Raw genomic sequence first — 21,044 nt, 5'->3', positions numbered from 1 at the left:
TGGCCAAAATAACAACAAGCATGTTTGGAGTCAATGTGAGGATTTCAAACCAAGGAAGACGCAACTGGTGGCAGTAGTTGGCGCCGTGCATCGAGACCGATTCTCTGCCAGACGTACCGTCGGTGTTCCACAGGATGGAGGGAAAGACTGCTTCCATATTCATTTACATCAGCTCAACTCAGAGGTTGTGAGCTGAAACCTGGACGGGGGGCTCCAGCACATCAAAACCAGTTTAGGAAAGACTGAAACTGGCTAATGCTGAGCTTCTGGAATGGCCTTTGAAAAGCCACATGCTCTAGAAAACCAAACTATTTCAATCAGCTCTACAGATTCGTGAGGTCAAACATCGAGCCAAAGGAGTGCCAAAAGCTAGCTGACGGCTAAGAAATGCAAACATTTAACCAGGCATGACTTGAGGTGTGTTATATAAATACACATCTATTGAGCTAGGATGTAAATCAGTTAATCGCATAATAAATTAAAACAGGCGCCATCATTTCTCTATTTTCTCTTTCTACCAAAAACTGGATGGCAAAAGTCCTTGATGCTTTGGCCTCAGCTTTTTGAAGAACAATTTTGTTTACTGTGACTTAATCATTTTGTTGTTTCTGTTTTATTTTGAATATTTAACATGTCTTTCAGTTCCAGTGTTTAAATGTATGTTTATTGACATTTGAGAATGTGTCCTTGTATTTTTATGCCATTATATCACTTGAAAATGGTTCCAAAACAACAATATTATCGTTTATCGCGATAACTTCTTGGTCAATTTATCGTCCAGCGGAATTTCTTATCTAAATGAAACTGCATGTGTATTTTATAAAGAAAAAAAATCAGAAAAGTGATATAACAAAAGGAACCCAGTATGTTCATCTCAGCAGGTATTTATTCAACCACAAGCACTGGCAGCATTTCTCACAAACATTGCACAGTTTAACCAGAAGAAATGTGTTCGTTTTTATGATAAGCGCCCACATCCTTTCCGCCACCAAAGCCAAAAACACTTTCATTAATCGATCGCTCAGTCTTCCAACAACACTCCACTTTCTCACGACATTCTGTCACTCGTACAATGGGGGATGATTACAAGTCGAATTCCAGGCACAGGCTTCTGTGAACCGTGATTTCCTGGTGCCAGCGGGTTCTGACGTGAACCCGTCCTCAGTGTATTCGTCGTTACATCTCGGGCTTAAGCTTTAATTCAGGCCAGAATCCTGCTAAAGCGGCGCCGTCGTCCTTATCGTCGTCAAAGTTTGGAAAACTGAACGAGGTTCCTGCTGATTTCGGCTACGTTTCTGCAGCCTGTCAGGTCATCCAGGACGGAAAGAGAGGACACCGTGAATGCCATTATTTCATCAGTTTCTGTTTGGGTCGCTAAACCTCGAGTATCAGACTGACCTGATAGAGCCATGGAAAGACGGAACTCGTCATTCAGGATCTGAAGAACTTCCCTCACTCCTTCCTCCCCCTGATAAATCACACAAGATATAATTACTGCCTCTCTTTCACTGTAGCCTGGCTAGAGTGCTAGAGCCAGACTAATAATAAAAAAAAAGAAATTAACAGGAGAAAGTCATAGTGTTACGACAATAATGTCAAGTGAGAATAAAGTCAAAATAATATGAGAATAAAGTTACAATATTTTAAGAAAAAAGTCTTTTAAAGAGTATAAAGACAAAGTTGAAATAATACAAGTATAAAGAATAAACCCATAACATTACAAGAATACAGTTGTAATATTGTGAGAATAAAGTCAAGATTGTGAGCAAAATGTCATATTTTGAGAATAAAGACAGCATTACAAATATAAAGTCATATCATGAGAATTACATTAGTATTATGAAAATACACTTGTAAGAGAATAAAGTCAAAATAATATGAGAAAACGGTTGTAAAATTCAAGAATAAAGTCACAATATTTCCAGACAGAAGTCATAACAGTAATATACAAGAATAAAGTTGTAATACTACGATTTTATTCTCATACAACTTTATTCTAGTAATTATAATGACTTTATTCTTGTGATTTTATTATTTTGTTATCTTGGCGTGACCATAATACTCTGTCTCACAGAGGGATAAAACTTTAGGTTGCAGTTAAATTACCTAAACTAACTAAATTACCAACATTGTCAAGGACAAACATTTTATGTTTTTTGGGCGAAACAAAAAGACGGCAAAAGAAAAAACAAACAACCCCTGTTGCATTTAAACGTCACGGATCACCCTAACACACATTTCTAAACAACCAATCACACACATCAGCTGTTGTACCTTGTATGCGAGGCCCCACACGGCTGGACGGCCGATGAACACACACTTGGCCCCCAAGGCCAGCGCTTTGAGGACGTCGCTTCCTGTCCTGATTCCTCCATCGACGTAAACTTCAATTCTGCCTGCCACCGTGTCCACGATCTCTGCCAGGGCGTCGATCTGTTTGCAAATGACGGGGGAAGAAACGTGCAGACAGATATTACCCAGCGCTCCACTCACTGATGTGCTGTTCTATTTCTATTTCACTGTGAGGCCTTTCTCATCATGTTGGGCATCGACGTGTTTCTATGTACATTGCTTCCAAAACTGTATTACTCACCACACATATAACTTCTTGATTTCATAAATCAGGGTTTTTTCTTTGAGAATGAAAGATAAAACACTTCCACAGCCATTTCGGTCTGCAAAAGAGACCGAAATGGCTACTGAAGCTGCTAATTTCTCTATGCCATGTGACCTGCTCTGTGTGCCAAAGACAGTTGTTCCCGCTGAGACAATCGAGACAATAAAGTTTATGTTGATTGAAGCAAAGTGTTGCATATATGAAATGTTTGTTTTCTGTGAGATGTTGTTGGCACATGATTCACTAGAACTTACTGGAGATTGTAAGCTAAATCAACAGGTCATATAAAAACAAAGCAAACATGCTAACGTTAGCCTAGCGTTTTGGCAAGCTGCTCTACAAAAAAAAACATAAGCAGGAGCAAAGTTTGATTTTATCAAAGACTGCAGATGAATCTTTCAAATGCTTGGAAGAAAATGTCAAATGCGTGTATTTAAAAATAAATTTATGGTCAGGACATTACACTAGTCCCATCTTTGAGCGATGTACTAAAGGGGCAATGTTACGTATTTTCCAGACATATAGTGTCATTTTATAGCACAATCAAGTAACTACTTTATAAAAATGCAATATATACCAAATATGACTTACAATAAATTTGACTTTCTAATGCAGCGCCTTGAAATTGGGTCTCTGTCTCTTTAAGAAACCCTCAACAACATTTTTACCAGCGTTGCTCTGAGAAGTAGCTCCTATAAAGAGCACAGTACAGCTCATTATAAATCTAATCCGGATTTTGGGAAAACCATAAATTTATTGAACAAAATGATTTTAGAAGATCTTAAGCTTTTTAAGTGGGATCTTCAAAACAATGTAAAAAAAATTATAATAATAAAAAAAGTAGTTTTTTTAGATCTGTCAAAACAGTGTTACGAGCCATCCATTTTCAGAAGGTTTTCTCATCTTATTATTAAACAATATAATTCTCTAAAACAACATCACTGACTCTGTTGTTTAGCTTTCAGACATAACTGAAGCTGCTCACTCTTCTTTTTAAGCCACCCAGTTCTTTAAACACCTTACAACAGCAAGAACTAATTGTAGTGACTCCATGGTCACGTTGTATGACTCTGTTTACGACAAATTCCCTTTCTAAGGTGAAGTTATGAGGAACGTGTTTAGCATGTACCGACGCCGGGCCGCCGTCCAGCTGCCTCCCCCCGTGGTTGGACACAATGATACCCTGGACGCCGTGCTCCACGGCCAGCTCAGCGTCTTCCTTGGTCAGGATGCCCTTGATGATGATGGGGAGGCAGGTGATAGACTGCAGCCAGTAGATGTCCTTCCAGCTGATAGACGGGTCCAAGGTGTTGGCCGGTATCCCGTACTCCTCTGGGACGCTCGTCTCCTGCTTATAGTGCGACAAGTACAGCTCCCATAAAGGTTCGTGCATTAGATTAGGTTTTATGAGAGTGCAACTTTGTCATTTAAGTTTTACTTCCTCAAAACAAAAAGATCACCAAGGGACAGAAATAAGTAAGAAAGAATATCACACTTCAACTTCTAATATCACATTAGAAAAAAATTAAATGGAAGCCTTCAAACTATAGTATGTAACTCTTATAGAAGAAAAGGTAACACTTTATTTGAAGGGGTGTGAATAAGACTGACATGACACTGTCATAAACATGACATAACATCTGTCATGAACATGAAGGAGTCTTTATGAATGTTTATGACAGCTGTCATAAAGTGTCATTCGGTAAATAATGACACTTTTAATAAAAAGTTGCTCTAAAAGTTGCATTAAAAGTCCATTAAAAGTGTCAATTTTGCATGCCCTTAATTTACAAAATTATGTCCCTTCAAATAAAGTGTTACCGAAGAAAAATGTTTTTTTAAATATTTGTTGTCACTATGTTGTGAAAGTACAAGACAGATAATCTACGAAAAACTCTTCTGCCTCTGTGCTTCTAGTAGAAATACACTACTTGATCAGAAACAACCAATGAGAGCCAGGAGGAGGGTCTTAGCGCTACCAATCATGCTTGTGTATGTGCTCACAGTCTCTCCCTTGCTCTCTGCTATGCTGCAGCTTCTTTCCAACGGCAGAGCTCATGCTAATGCTGGTTAGCATGGCTACCGATCACTTTGGATAAACAGTTTTCCTGAAACAGTAAGTTGCTTTTTTCACCATTAGTCCATCTAGCAGCATGTTCACGAGTGTGATTGATAGCACCAAGACCCTCCTCCTGGCTCTGATTGGTTGTTTCTGACCGGAAGCGGTGCTTTTCTACAGATTGCAATGGTAGGACATGGAGGAAATGGAGGAGCTTGCCTTTTTTATAGATTATCTGTCTCACACTGCCACAAAATAAATACGTAAAAAAATATTTTTTATAAAAGCTACATGCTGCGGCTTTAGGCCGCACAAAAGTCCGCCTTGAACCTTTTCCTTTTAACTGCGACTCAACATCTGTTGCACAGTTTCTAACTCGCTGTGCCAATCCATTCTCTTACCTCGAAAACTCCCTCAAAGTTCTTGACCTTGAGGTGCGGCGGCAGCCTGAACTGGTTGCGGATGTCGTTGCGGCGCTTTCCCGTGTAGGGCACGTCGACCGTGAGGACCAGCGCCTTGTAGCCGAGCGCCTCCACCCGGTGTACCAGCTGCTCGGACAGCTTCCTCTCCCGGTACACGTAGAGCTGGAACCAGCGGTAGCCGCTGGGCGCCGCCGCAACGATCTCCTCCACTGAGCAGGTGGAGTAGGTGCTGGTGATGTAGCAGGTGTTGAGACCCTCGGTGGCTGTGTGGGGGGAATCGGTGGTGTGATCAGCGATGGTGGGACTTCCGTTAAAGGCACAGAGGTTTAATATTCACATTTACGGTGCTTGGCAAAGTAGCACAGTACCGTGTGTCGAAAGGGAAATAAATACATGGTTTTCACGTTTATTTTTACAAATTAAAATTTGGAAGGTTTAGCAAGCAGTTCTATATCCAAAACCCCTTAAATTAAGACGGTGTGTTCACAGGTAGATTGAGCAAATAACTCCAGTTTTAAAGTCCAAGGCTCAGAGAATAGACTTTAAAATACTTTTGTTAGCTTATTCATAACTGAATAACTTAACACCAAAATACACTAGAGATATGTAGTCATTGTATCAACTGTATAGACCACTCAGGCCTTCTGGTTCTGGTCTGTCCTTCATCCCCAGAACCAGACGTGGAGAATATAGGATTTAGTTTTTTTTTAAATCTGATCATCACAGACTCAATCCAGTCCGTCAGAGAACTTGAGCCATTCTTCAGAGAAGAATAGCTTTTTACAGTCTCTAACCGTAAAAAGCTAAGAGGGAGCAGTAAAAATCTGCAGCAAAAATTATATCCCACACAAACAATGAAGTTTGTGGTTCTAAAGGAAAAAAAAGATGTAGAAATTCAAGGGGTATGAATACTTTCGCGAGGTACTGTAGATGAAAAATGATAATTAGGATAAATATTTTGCACCGGTGTTCAATAATTCTGCCTCCAACCATATGAATTGTTTTTGTGGCCAGCAGAGTTTGGGGTAGATTGAATGTCTAATTGATTCTTTGAATAAATGAATTAATGATCCTTGTGAAGCTGCTGGTTCAGCTTGCAACACTTCCCTCTAGTGTTCGGATTGAGTACTACCGCTGTTGCTGAATTAAGGATTTCTGCAACAGGCGAACTGGATTTCACTGACTTTTCTACAAAATGCCAACATGTGCTGTCAATTGGTACGAACTGAAGTGAGTCAAACAGAGAGTAATACAAACACATGTCGGACACTTTTTGTTTTCCACCTGAAGTCCTACGAATTTAGCCGTCTGAAAAGAGAGTAAATGTATGAATGACTAAACAGACTAAACACATTTCACTACATAAGCCAGCTGCGTTCACAAATAGTTCTCCAGGTTTCTTTAATGAGCGTTTTGCTGAATAGTCTCTTGTTCAGTATCTATCAAAGCGATTCGGTTCGGCCTCAGCAATGTTGTGGTTTGGCGCCTGCATGAGGCCTGTCTGAGCTCTTATGCTTTCTATTCAGATGTGTGTTTTCTGCATCAGCGGTGTGATTTAGGGTCATTGTCATTCGGGGTAAGGAAGACATTGACTATTTTACTCTCATTAGCTGGTGTTTTATGGCGTTAGTAAATCTTCCAGTGCATAACCGAGTTCATGTTTTCATCATCCCCCCCACGAGATCCTCCAAATCTGTGGCCGAAATGCAACTTCAACTTACGACAGAGTATCTGATGTACTGAGCAAAGAATTAAGTAGAAATAAAAAAAGCATTACAAAGACTTTCTATTCTGGAGGTAAAAGTTGAAGACGTCAAAAGGAGGATAAAACTTTCGCTCATTGCGACACACAGAGACGAACGTGACTCACCGCGAGCTGTAGCCACCTCGCCTTCATGCCAGGCCAGGCAGTGGAAGGCCGTCGGCGCAATGCCAACGGGAAAGCTTATTTCTTTCCCCTGCACCGTGGTGCGCGTGTCACTCACTGATACGTCCCGCAGGATGCGAGGCCTCAAACGGATCCTGGAGGACAGACATGAATAATTCAGTGGGATTGATTGGTTCTCTATGAAGGAAAACTCTTCAAGTAAGTTTGGAAGGCCCTGATGTTACAATGGTACATGACAATGCCTGAACAGAAACGTGACTTGTTTTGGAGAAAAAAATGGGGTGGAAAAGCCATAGAATACTGTTAAAAAGTCTCTGAAATCAAACCACCAAACTTGTAGTGTTTACAGACGTGGATAAAACTGTTGGTAGTCCTCTGTTAATGATTTAAAGACCCACAGTGGTCACTGAAATAACTACAAAAGACTAAAGTAATTATAGATAAAACTCACTGAAGTTTTTCTATTATTACTGAAATTAACCAATGAAAATCATTGGTCAAATGTGGTTCAACTGAATTATATACATAAAAAAAGATAAACTAATGAAACAGGCCTGGACAAATATAATGATACTTATAAAAGTATTGGGACACCACCAATACTTTTCTTGGTGGTGTTCCAATAAAAGTATTGCAAGACAGAGTAGTCATCTTGCAATCGGAAGATTGTCGGTTCCTCTTGTAAATCCAGTTAAACATCTGTGCCTTTTCCCCAAGTTGCCTACCGATCTGCGTATAAATGTGTGTGAATTTGCCCTAACAGGCTGATTGTTTCACCTATATAATGATGATCATATGGCGATCATCCACTTATCTAAGATTATATTTTAGGGGTAATGGGTCCAGGAGAGAGACCCAGGCATACCCCAGGATTCCAAGCCAGAACCTTGTTAAAGTCAACATACAGTCCCTTCAACAAGAAATCCGAAGATCTCCATCCAGTGGGGCTGGAAAACGTTCAAACTGAGAAGACCAGGAGGTATCCTGATACCAGACCACCTTTTTCCACACACTGCAAGTCTTTGGAAGAATCTCTTGGTAGATTAGTTTTATTCTCGTTCTTTCATGTATGATACAAATGTCTCGATCGTCTCTAATTTGAGAGCTTTATTTTTTGACTCAACTCTTTCCTCACTACATCAGATTTTGACTCAATTTGTACAAAAGGAAAAACAAAATCATGATTCCTTGTTCCACAGGGGAAGCAACTTCCAAAAATGTCCCTCTGTCCTAACAGTGGGTCTGGCTAAAATGTAGCAACAGGTTAATTATTATACAACTTCACCTTACCAGAGACTGCTCAGAGAAGGCAAAGATGTGTCAAAACAGCACAAAGTCCACATAAAAATGAGTCTCTAAATGGTCAACAACTCAATATTAAACCTAGTAAGAGATGTAATGTCAATGTAAAAGTAAATAAGTCAAAAGCTGTGTGTACATGATGTGTTATGTCCAGCGTACCTTTTGTAAGCCAGCAGATTGTCGTCTCTGGTGCAGCATTCATCTGCTCCGGCTGCGTAATAATCCCAGGTGGCCTTTGAAAGATGTGCATTTGCGTACTCCTCAAAGTCTGTTAGGCATACCATGGCCATCTCTGCACAATGAACTCCTTCTCTGCATGAGACAAACACCAGACAGACAACGTCGCGGCTCGAAACACACACCAATGAGGCGTAACATTATGATCAGGGGTCTTCTGCTGGGTTACCCCATGAAGCTCAGATGTGTATTTCATACATCTTTCTGTCAGAACCGGCAGTAACATAACTTGTTTGCTTGCTGTTGGGTCGGACGATGCGGCACACTCTTTGCTCTCCCATCAGTAAGCCTCGGTCACTCAATGCCACTGATCCGTTGCACAACAGCTTAAGTTTTTGGAATTGGGCTGAATTGCCTAGTCATCATAATCTGATTCTGTGTTGAACTTGCTCAAATAATTTCTATCTAATGCATTAGCTCTGACAACACAATATTCAACTGAGACTTAACTTTAAATCAAGGCTAAAAACCCACCTGTTCAGAGTTGCCTTTGAACCATAATAAACGGAACATTGACAAACATATTTGACGCATGTTGATGGTTTTGATGGTGGCCTTTGTCAATCTGTAATGTTTGTCACTGGTTTCTCAATTGTTGACTGTATGTTGTTTTTAGGACTTTTTATTTGTGTGTTTTTATGATGTAAAGAACGTTGAACTGACTTGTTGCTTAAATGTGCTATATAAATAAACTTGACTCACTGATTGATTATCCCACACATTGACAGGTGTGACGATGATGAAGAGCTCATTTCTTCATTTCACCTGATGTAGTCATAATCAGTGTATGCTATTTGCTGTACAACTAGTACAACTATTTTTCATGCAAAAATGCAACTCTTTCTGATCACTGTTTATTTCTAGTAGTTACCATGATCAACAAGATCCTTTGTGTTATTGCAGATTTTTCTCTGATTAAGCAAATACATTTATCTCAGGGGACATTTTTTGAGTAAAGGCTGCACAATGCATGTCAAGTCTGATTTAAAAAAGCAAGATATACAAATAAAACTACAGCAAAACTTACCGCAAATGAGCAACACACCCAAAAATCCTGCCTCTCGCCCCACACGGCGCCCACGAAGGACTGACGTTGCAACATCCCCGTTTAGACAGAAGCTCCCCGTCAACCTGCGCGTGCAGCTCAGTCAACCAATAACTGCCCAGCTGGACTTCCGCCTTGTCTCTGACGTGTGAGCAACGCGGCCGGCAGCTTTAATTTTAGCCTCCCGTGCCTTTGTTTGCCAGTCCGAGCCACCTCCGCGTTGCTTTTGGCTCATTCAGGCTGAACTTTCACAGAGACCCTGTGAAAACCGCTGGGAGAGAGTAGCTACATGTGACCCGGGCGCGACCGCTGCTTTTACCGTGTTTACACAAGCTAGAAATGTGCTGATGGACTCCGGCCACGGCGACGACAAGAGGCGGCCGAAACCCAGCGGCCAGCTGCCATGTGAAGGCAAACATTATTTGTGGAGGTGGTGAGTTAGAAATTTAATTTTAAAAAATAATAATGTTTATGCTTTAATTCAACTAAATTAAAGCATAAATACTTTAAAAAATGTATTATTGTATTTTTGTCTGTTACCTATATATACTTTTTAAGCATAATAAAATTGTTTCAATGAATGAACGTCTTCATATATTTTTAAAAATATTTGTAAGGTGTTATGGAAATAGTTTTAATATATTTATAATATATTTTATTTTCTTTATACAAGTTACAAACACCATAAATTTATTGGAAATAACACCAATATGTGTCATTCTAGCATGAAATAAGCACAACAAAAAAAATCTAATATATTTAAATTATAAGTGTACATTAAGTAATTCCATTTTAGCACAGAATAGTAAAGTAAATTCACCTTAAATTGAATGTTGATTATATTTGAATTCAACAAAAAAAAAAATTAAAAATAGCACTCATAAAATTTATGTTATAAAAATGTTGTAAATGTAGCTACAATTCTAGATTTTAGTACACTTAAGTATATTTTTTTCACCTGTGTAGTGAACATGCCAAGAATGTTTAGGTATATTTACTAAATTACCTACAAACCATTAAACTCAGGTTTTGCAACCACAACATGACCACACGTGTATAAAATCCAGTCGCTAGAGTCTCTGTCCCAAATGTAGGTGGTATCACTACAAACTGGAAGTGATTTGGAACAACTTCGACTCCGCCACGTTACATCACACAGCGGGGGTCACAGATACAGTCCTCCAAGCTTCAGATTGGCTCAACAGTCCTTAGAAAGTGTCATGGAATGATTATCATAGTGTTACATGAGACCATAGCAATGCAAACCCATTTCTGTTGGACTCTAGGACATTGGAGACATGTTGCCTGGAGGGACAAATCTGGCAACCCGATGAACGAGTCTTGGTTTTGCAGTTGCCCGGACAACAACGACCTGCCTGACTGCATCGTGTCAAGTGTAGCGTTTGGTAAAAAGGGTGAGGCGTTATTTTTCTGGTTCAGGCTTTGCGCTGCTCTAGTTCCAAAAAAACTCTGAAGGCTTCATCGTGCCAAGAGATTTTGGGCAATTTCCTTCCTGTTCCAACATGACTGTACCCCAGTGCACAAAGCAAGGTCTAGAAAGAAAAGCATGGAGGAAGTTTGGTGGGGGGAAAACGTGACTGGCCTGATTGAGTCCTGACAACATCTTATAGGAATCTATCAGAGCAGAGATCACTAACCAGGCCAACCCAACTAGCATCAGTGTCTGAACATATTTATCTGTTTTTATGGTAATTACTCAAGTAAGCCCATTCCTAGACCTCGATGAAAGTCCCACAGAACAGCTCCACTTTACATCAAACCCTACAGATTAACCATGCGACAACTGTGTCTGAATGTAGATGACTTAATACCTTTGGGACTATTTTAAAAGTTGGGAAACTTTCGCCACCATTACATAGTATGTAAGCATGTGATTAAAATAAGAAAGAAGAGTTAATTTAAATTTAACCATGGACACAATGAGTTTCTCTGCAACTTTTTCAACTGTTTGCTTCCATTTATTTTTTATATTAATATTCTACCTTCTAAGTATTACCATTTGCCCTGAATTTCTACTCAAATTGGCTTAAAAACATAGCTAAATGATTTGAATAGCAGATGCTGAATTATACTTGCTGTCAAACAAATAAACACATCAACTGCTTTTTTAAATAACATGAGACGAGTTTAAACTTTACAAGAAACTTTAGTTTGATAAAACTAAAATGTTATTTGCTTATTAAAACTTTAAAGAAACAGTCAGGACAACCAACCACACACACAGTCTAAATTTGTATAAGGAAATTTGTTACATAGAAAGTATGACTCTGGGCCCTGTCGACACATCAGTAATTTATCATGCAGCAAGTAGAGAGCTAATAGTTTTGATGCGCCTTACTCACTGATGACAGCTGCACATTCTCTCTTAGCAGAACTCGTTTCCTCCTGCCAGACTCGTAACATGTGAACCGCCTGCAGCAAACACAGAAAGCACACTGGTTATGCTTGACGTATCTAAAGCTTCGTCTCTCAAAAATAATCCTGCTTTTACTGTTGACGTAAACCCAGGACGATTACAAAGAAATTTTGCACGGCAAAACTACTGGGTTAATCAAAATCAGGGGTTTATGTTGTTTTGGGAAGAAGTTCTAACCAAACACTGAGACTGAAATTATGACCAAGTCTCTTCTCTTGGTTAGAGAAGAGACTAGACGGAGCCTCGGGATGAAATAAGAAATGCTAAAAATGATGCATTATAACGATGTTCACACTAAGAAACAAGTCTGCTCACAAAGATGCCACTAGCCGTAAGTAGCTAGCACACGCTAGTGCTAGCTACTATATTCAACATCGACCACAATCCTTGTTAGTCTAAATGTTAAACATTAGTCACTTTTAACCCATTTGAAGTTGTTGTGTTCAATCAACCCAGACTTAAATGATGCAGGATCTATGTTAAAAAAAAATTTTTTTTCAGTGCATCTGTGGTACAGAAAAGCCAGGAGTGAGTATAATGCGTACATCACAAAGAAACCACTGGGTCTTTCCAAAAAGTCAGGTGAAAGCTACCATGTATCACACTCTGTAAGATCACTCTTGTACAGAGATTATAATTAATGTTCTCAGAAAACTTCAAGGGTTTTAGGAACACTGTATGTCTCTAAATAAAACAAAGTAAAACATTTCAGAATAAGGTTTTCCACAAGCTGGTCCAACCTCATGCGACATTTTTCAGTTCCTAAAATGCAACCCAGTACTTCAGATGCCCAGTTAGCGAAACAATCAGCGGAAAGCATAAAAACATGTTTTTACGGACCCCAGATTTCAGCATTTATTTAGTTGCTAGATTCTTAGATTTCAATCTCCACAATGATGGAGATTGTGGAGTCCCATTCAGCAGGCTGTGTTGTGTCTAAAGACCAGGCAGCCCCTTCCCAATACGATCCCCAAATCAATATCCGCTTCTGTTTATCTTCCTATGTGAAGTGCAGTCCTGGCCAAAGGTCTACATACGCTCACTTAATGTGATGTTACATTGATTTTTAATGAATCAATGTATTCATTAAAAAACCCCCAAAAAAACGAACTATTGCAATCAACAATGACTGAACAATTTATCAATGTCTGGTGTAACTTGTTCAGGAACTATATGTGCCAAAACTCCAAAAGACATGGCTGTAATATTTAAAACCTGTATTTTAATGACAAGAAACAAAACAAAAAGCACTTCTTGTGACATAACCCAAATGTATTACCTAATGTGAGACCACAATACATGACAGGTGCTACCATTCTTCTTTCAAGCTAATTTTCATTGACATTATAGTTACTAATAACAGATTTCCAAATAAAGAACCGGTTAAAAAGGTTACATTATATTTGATATGTGTATTTAAATTGTACTTAGCAGTTAAAATATGTAGTTTCAGTTCACTGAGAAATTAGCTGGTAACCAGTATCACACTTGAACAACCACAGAAGCTAACATCCATCGTCTTCCTTAACTCCGCTCTTACAGACACATCAAATCAGCACCAAGAGAAGAGCTTTCTGGCAATGCTCTGGACAGAAAAATACACAAATAAGAGCGTCTGTGAATACTGAACCACAAATAGACGAGAATCCAGTGTAAAGGAAGCGACACGAAAAACGACTAACAGCTAGACGTCAACAAACAACTGGAAGTTGAACATAAAACAGCAAAGTTGACCTCTTTAGTCTGTCACAATAGAGCATGTTGGATTAAGAAATGTTGCCTTTACAGTTAAGGTGAAAGTCTACAATCTGTGCAGATGACACCCACACAATCTGCTGTCGGTGACGCTAACTGCGCCAATTGCTAAAGATGCCAAAGAACATTCAAAATGTTTAATCTGTAATCATGCTATCCTGTTTTGAAGCAATAATGCTGAAGTTCTGCAGAGCGTGTAAATGACCAACGATTGCTCATAACAAAGAGGAACTTTATTTGCTATAATAAAGGATTCAAATAGTAGAAATCTAACACATCTCACAAAAAATCAGACTTGTTTCCTCAATATTTTAAAGTTGGACACTGTTGGCATTTAGAATGAAATTATCTTGTAGAAAAAAATTACAAGTTTTTGTTACGTTTTCTAGAGTTGTAAAGCAATAAAAGGGTTAAAGATGCATTGCAATTCTTTCTAGGTGGATTTAATGAATAGATTATATTTTGGTCCAAAACTTGGATCAAAAATGACTGAATTTGTAGATTTTCAAAGTTATAAATCTATTTGACTCCAAAACTGTTTTGAAGAAATCATTGTTTTAAGTGACTCTGAAACACATCAATTTTAAATTAAATCTGGATGTTGAAAACGCAAATGTATTACTTTTAGTAGTTTTTTTTAGGAGAAATTGTAATCAACTTAAATTAGTGTTTGCATGTAAAAGGCTTAAAAAAACCAACAGGTGATTCACAACCTGCCACAAAATCTCTGATCGGTGAAGTTAAATAGTAAATTTCTCTAACTTGTACCATTAAATAATACCATGCTGAAGAGATACTTCATCTGTATCAACACCTACTAGGCTATAATGGACAAAGACCAGAGTTAGAAAACACTGAAGGAGAAGAAGAATTGTTTCCGTCACAAATCTTTTAGAGTGCAGTTTCCAGGTATGACCACTTGAGGGCAGTGCAGCACTGATGAAAACTCAAAACGCCATCCAGCATATAGTGTGGCAGATCAACAATAAACAGACCTGCGTATATAATCCATCTACAGTTCACACCCTGTAGGCTGCTCTTCAAATACAAAGCAATCATCTATATCCGTTAGAAAACTTGATATTTTGGTACATTCTAAGTTCTGATGAAGCAACGATTTTGTTCTAAGATGTGGAAAAAACAGTCTGATTAAAAACTATTTAATTACGTCTGGCTGTATACTCCATGAAAACTAGTAGTTTTTGGTTTGTGGTTTAAAACGCTGCCATCTTTCCCAGTTGTCTACCTGCAGCCTTGTGGCCTGGTCTGTTTTGTTGTGCTGAATGTCGGCCTCTGTTTGCCGGCCGTGAAAGGTGCCGCTCATTTAGAGCGACTGAATGGCTGCTGAGGGAACAATGTTCAGGTGAACTTCTGGAAAGCGTTGACATTCTCTATACTAAAATACAACCACCAACATAAAGATTTACTCCGTTTATTATTATTGTTTTTCTCAGATTCCCTACCCACTCTCAGGCCGTGACACCTTCCTGGTGTCTTTTTCGTAGCTTTTATTTTTGACAATTGAAAAACCTCTGGCCATCTTGTTAGAATTTGTGCTAAAACTAAACGGCTGTATGTTGTTTTAGGGTTTGGAGGTCAAATAAAGAGCACACGGTGTCATCAGCGTACGAAACGAGGCGGATGGAATCGGTCTCTTACCTGGCGTCGAGCTGTTTAACGGGCCCACGGTACGTGTTGGCTCACCTCTCATGTGACGGGGTCATGTCACAGGGCAGACCCCCCTCCCCAGCCGCTCCAACACCTCCCACTCTCACTCCTCCACTCACCGACTGGCTCCACCCACTCCAGCTCCACACCAGCTGACCTGCTTGTCAGCACTCTAAAAAAAAACCTAAAACCTTTGTTGCTTTACTTTATTTGTGCATCTCTTCACTTGGTCTGCCGTTCTTTTCTTGCTTCGTTTCTACACACGCTCTCCTTGTTTTCGTCGTGTCCGTTCGTTTCCTAACGCAATAGAGAGGTCTCTGTTCTGTGTTTGGTCACTTTTAAAGGTTGAAAGCAAAACCTTGACGTTATTAATGGCAGATGGTTCTTTAGTTCTCAAATTTATGATGGGAAAAACCTCATGAAGTAAACAAGAAAGGGAGGAAGTATGGAAGGGAGGGGACATGGATAGGAGGAGAGAAGCAAAAAAAGAAGTACAACAGGAAGGAAATAAATAAGGAAGAAATGGTGATAGGATGGACAGATAGTAAGGGCAAAAAGGATGAAAGAGGCTCAGTTGGTGGAGTAAGAAAAGAAGGGATATGGAAAAGAATGAATGATTGATGGATATGATGCAGAAAGAACAGAAACAAAACAAAGTATGGAAGAAAGTCGGGGTGCACCAATTTCAGTTTTCTGTCCGATTACTGATCTTTAAAACGCCTGACCTGCCAATTCTCATTTTGACGGATGCTAGTTTTTGTTTTTTTCTGAGATGTCGCTAAATATAGCAAGAAGGTCGCTGAGTCGGCAACAGGGGGTGACTATTGTTAACATGAGCTGGTGGCCCGATCTGTCAGTCAAACCTCTAACGGGAGAGCAAGAGAGGACAGTGGCTGATGATCAGACATTTTGCTGATGTAGAAAAGATCAGGAGACGTGTAAATATCGGCCGATCACATCTCTCAAAATTAAGGAAATCAGCCCCGATGAATCAGCTGGCCGATAAATCTAGAAGAAAGGATTGATAGAAGCAGAGTTGGAAGTAAGGTAGGAAAGATGGACGGAAAGAAGGAAATAAATGGGGAAGAGGAAGGATAAACAAAAAGACAGGGAAGGAAATATGAATAGTCTGTCTTTTTCTAATATTTATGGAGATGTGTAAAAAAAATCTATACTTTTCCAATCTCCATAGGAAACTTATATTCATTCCATTCCAATAATTTCTTTTGGCATCTTTCTTCTCTCCATTGTTCGTGTGCCTTGGATAAATCATTTAACTTTATATATAGAGTTTAATGCCTAATTATCAACGTACATCACAGACGTTACGTAAAACCGGGGTTTTAATGTGAACACCTTTGGTCAAAAACTCAACTCGTGAGTCTGAAAATGGTAACTTAACTAAAATATGAAAAACTTTTAGGTTAAAAAGAGAGAGAGCATCTTGCCAAGTGGAGGACAGACTGACAGACATTCTGAGTAAACGTAGATATAAAACACAGATGTCTCGAGCTTTGATATCACGAGCCTGTTTCTTTTAGGGTCCCTACCCATAAGCGCTTGATCGATAGCAGGACGTGAGAAGAAGAAAAACACGGTGTCTCAGCTCTCTGAGGACGAAACAAAACGCCTCAAGAAGTTGTTCAAGCATTTTAAAACAGCGCTGAGCTCAAATTAGATTATCCCTTTCTTATTGCATTACGGCGTTTGAATTCAATTTACTCTTTTCGCAAATGTAATATTGTTGGCAACAAACCCAGCCTTCCTGAGATATTTGCCTGCCTCTTGTCGGGACTCCGTGTTCGTGGAATGCGCGGACCTCCCCGTGGAGGCATGGGTGTTACCTGCACGCCGAGAGACGAGGTGCAAATGGTGTTAATCCGCAGCTGGCTGGCGACGCTTGAAGCCGCGGCGGTATAATAGCGGTGAGCGCCGGGGATCCCGGTGGAGGTGCTGGAGGTTCAGCTGAGTGGAAAACCTCTTCCACATGCCGGCCCGGCAGAGGCCATCTTGCCCTGAGGCGGCGGCCCAGCACGCCGCCGCACATGTGGGTTGAATTGTCAAGGTGTTATGCGGCCCTGCTGAGGTTTCCAGCTTCACTGGCCGTCTCTCCCCGGGTTTATTACGAGACTAAATACGTCAGAATGCAAGGACAAGGCCCGCAGAAGTGTTTGTTTTTACTCTGAAGCCGGGTCTTAAGTTTTGCTGTTTGTTTTGCACGAAGGCTGCCAAGGTGTTCGTTCTGTATAGTTCAACATTTGAACTGAACGTTTTCTGGGACATGAGAGCCACTTTTCAGCTGGTTTAAAGGAAAAAGAACGTGATTGCTACAATCCAAGGTTGTAGGCCCCTGTTACAATAGCAAGTTTGTGTGCTGCAACAAAATGAAGCCATGATAAATAATGTCAAATTTCATTTAATCATTCATTCTTCTTTGTGGGAACGTTGAATGATTAGCATCCCACATCCAGACTTCGTAACATTAGTTCAGTGGCTGTAGTGAAACTTCTCCAAATGTTCTAGACTGTCAGTCAGGACATGTCTAGTACACAAGTGGCCCCTCAGACATCCTGTTAGGTGTAATTCTGGACTTTGACTAGGTCATTTCAAAACCTCTAATTTTCTTCTCTTGAAGTCATTTTTGTCATTTCTAGCAGATACCTAAAAACATTAAAATATATATTTCTACATGGGCTACACTTGTATATTGCTTCCTGGAGTGATGTGATAATAATTCCACTTTGATCATTTTAATCTGTCTGAAAACTTTGGCTTCAGTGAAAAGGTTCAAATGACCAAAAATAATAAACTTTACTTCCGGTACATTTGATCACTAGAAGCAGCCCATCATTGATGTTGGCTTTAACTCCTGAAAATGAATCTAGGAGGCGGTTTAACAAACTCAGAACGTGTGCAAACTTATTTATCTGAAACATTTCAGCTTTATTTACTTTTTACCATTTTTTTTCTCTGAGATTAGTTTGTTTTTCAGATGAATGAATGTTAACTTTTGGCAATGACTGTGTAATTTTTTCCCCAAACAGTTGACAATTTTGAAATTTAACAAATGCAGTATTTATATTTTAACAGCCATTTGCTCATTTTGATGTTCATCGTTTCTCATGTTTAATGATTAATGTACTGGAGTTTTTCTTTGCCTGTTTCAATCCATACTATGTAGTGTTTATATCATTTGTTTTGATTTTGTTTTTATTAGTATTTCATATAAAGATTATATTCATCATCATGTTTTTTTGACAAAGTAAATGAATTTCGGCTGTTCATGAGGGCATTATTAATTTCCCCCTAACATTCTCTTTTTCTCCAAAATTTCCAGTTTTCTCCGACATGCTACAGTTGTACTTTAATTAACATGTGTGTGTTTAAATCTCGCTGTGTTTAAATCACACCAGTGTCTGAAATGTCACGTAGTGGATGACTGATGGATACTCTGAACATGTGATGTCTGGAAAAAAACTCAGTCTGCAGTCACAGCACTTGAGACTTTAATGATTTACTTCACTGTATCTCCAGGTTAAATCGAGATTCACATGAAGGATTTATTTCTGCGTTATGTTTTGAAAATCAAAATGCGATGTCTGTGAGCTCCTCAGCAACATTCACTTCCGTTCAGCCTAAGCACTTTTCCTCCTTCTGTTTTCTTTCTTTTAAAGTTTGATCTTTTGGCCAGCGTGAAGCAGTTTCATTTTGTGTCTTTGGTGTAAATATTATGGCACTCTGTCCGATTCGGTTATGCAAAGGGAGCCTGAGTCATGCTTCACACACAAGTCAGAGCTACGAGTCCCGTGTTTTCAACAAAAAGGTTAGTTGGACATGACATGAAACCAGAGGTGAAATAGCTTGTTGAAAACCAAGAAGAAAAGTGCAATAATAAAAGGAGACGTTTAACTTACTTCAGCTAATTCTGCCTTTTTTAAATTACCATCCAAGCCAGATTTTATTCCTAATTTCAGATTGGGTTTGTTGCATAAATGTGACTTTTTTTTTCTTTATGAAAACACAACCTGTCTAATGAAAAAAATTTGAAACTCTGTTAGTTTTATTCTAAACTTCAGAAATACTTAGAAATAATAATTAAAGCATGTGCTTAAAATGAACTGAGACTTACTTTTATACTAAGCAGCGGGAACTTTTATTTTACTGTTAAATGTGCACCCATTTTCAATAAATTAGAATATATGTTCCAATGAGGCTCATTTGTCTTATTGAAAGAAAGTTTAGAAAGTGTAAACCTTTAAAGTGCTAAACGTACTTTTCATTCAGCCCGTCATCAGTCCGATGTAATATTTCAATATTAAACGATGACGTTTTCATTAGTAGAAAATCATCTTAATAATCAGAAATAAACCTTGCAAGCCATCAATCTGTGTGAAAATAATATTTGTAATGTCTCGTTTGGTGAGCTCAGTTATTGAAATAAAATCTACTTTTTTAATCATTTAGATAACAGGTCAGTAAATCACTTCAGTCATATCAAAGTTAAACTGGAGATTGAAATTTCAGGTGCGGCTGAGGGGACGCGAACCTCGACGTCAGGCAGAAAGTCTACAGATGATGAGAAATAAAAACGAAACCAGACAAGGACATGTGTGTTGTGCACGATTTATGGCAGCGACGCATGAAATTGGTAGTCAGGACTTTTAAATCGATTCCAGAATATTTGCCACATACATATGAGTGAAGGGAAACGGCTGCATGTCACATGTTAATTATATGCTCTGTTTGTGTGTGTTTTGGACTATTTAATGTTTTGAAGTGAAGGATTTAAACGGGTTCAAATGGAGCTGGAGTGGCTTTTTGCTAGAAAAACTTTAAAGTTGTGAGTGTATTATTTTATTTCTAGTGCTAAATGGTGGTAGTTACTCTCCATGTAAATTACTGGATCGTGAACAATGCATCTGATTTACTTAATCTTGATGTCTTTAGTTAATTTAGAATAGAACTTTCTTTAGACTACAACTTATTTTGACTATTTTATGAGCTTGTGCTATTTTTCCCTCTCAACTGAAATTATTTGAATGTCTCAACAAATCCACAATTAACATTTTAAATTTAGAAATAACTACTACCATCATTATTATTACTACTACAACTATTATTATTATTATTTTATTAATAACCTTACAGGTAAACTACAGCTACGCATGGATGCAGTATGAAAAATGACATGCAGTGCTACAGAAAATCCCTTAGAGGGCGCTATAACACTGCACGTCAATTATCAGTTAAACGCAATAAAAATACACAGGACAAAAGTGCAATGAATGGCAAATTTCACCTCTGCAACATCAATGTGTTTGACTAAATATAACATAGAACTTAAGATATAATTTTAAGTAAGTCTTTCCACTATCGGGAGTCAGAAAAACACGAGGACAATGTCACCCCCTGGGCTAATAACTGACGTAAACACACATTTCGGTCGGGAAAAGGTATACTTACGTAATAAAAACGTACACGTCTCATGCACATGTGGTTAGCGAATGATTGATAACTTATGGCCATTCCTGATCCGTGGACGCTGTTTTTATGCCACAGAGTCACACCGAAGCACAGAAATGAACTTGCTCGGCTACATGAGATTGAAACAAAA

General features: G+C 38.9%; 1 protein-coding gene across 5 annotated transcripts; it reads right to left on the bottom strand.

Moving 5' to 3' along the window:
- Nucleotides 1-866: 866 nt before the first annotated feature.
- On the bottom strand, nucleotides 867-20,918 carry hao2 (hydroxyacid oxidase 2 (long chain)). 5 transcript variants are annotated; one of them, XM_008431359.2, is made up of 9 exons: nucleotides 20,894-20,918; nucleotides 11,934-12,003; nucleotides 8,448-8,600; nucleotides 6,969-7,120; nucleotides 5,078-5,361; nucleotides 3,747-3,968; nucleotides 2,275-2,433; nucleotides 1,399-1,468; nucleotides 867-1,302 (listed from the first exon to the last, which is right to left on the bottom strand). In XM_008431359.2, exons 2-9 carry the CDS (start codon nucleotides 11,948-11,950, stop codon nucleotides 1,247-1,249), a joined length of 1,113 nt encoding a protein of 370 aa, XP_008429581.1. In that variant the 5' UTR covers nucleotides 11,951-12,003; nucleotides 20,894-20,918; the 3' UTR covers nucleotides 867-1,246. The 5 variants fall into 5 exon arrangements, with proteins under 5 accessions (XP_008429581.1, XP_008429572.1, XP_008429591.1 ...); XM_008431350.2 differs by lacking the exon at nucleotides 20,894-20,918 and adding an exon at nucleotides 15,422-17,525; XM_008431369.2 differs by lacking the exons at nucleotides 11,934-12,003; nucleotides 20,894-20,918 and adding an exon at nucleotides 9,553-9,636.
- Between the last annotated feature and the right edge of the window lie 126 nt (nucleotides 20,919-21,044).

The sequence above is a fragment of the Poecilia reticulata genome, linkage group LG2, assembly GCF_000633615.1.
Source record: "Poecilia reticulata strain Guanapo linkage group LG2, Guppy_female_1.0+MT, whole genome shotgun sequence".
NCBI classification, from domain to species: domain Eukaryota; kingdom Metazoa; phylum Chordata; class Actinopteri; order Cyprinodontiformes; family Poeciliidae; genus Poecilia; species Poecilia reticulata.
Note: the sequence above shows the minus strand (reverse complement) of the source record. Positions and strands in the feature narration are given on the sequence as shown.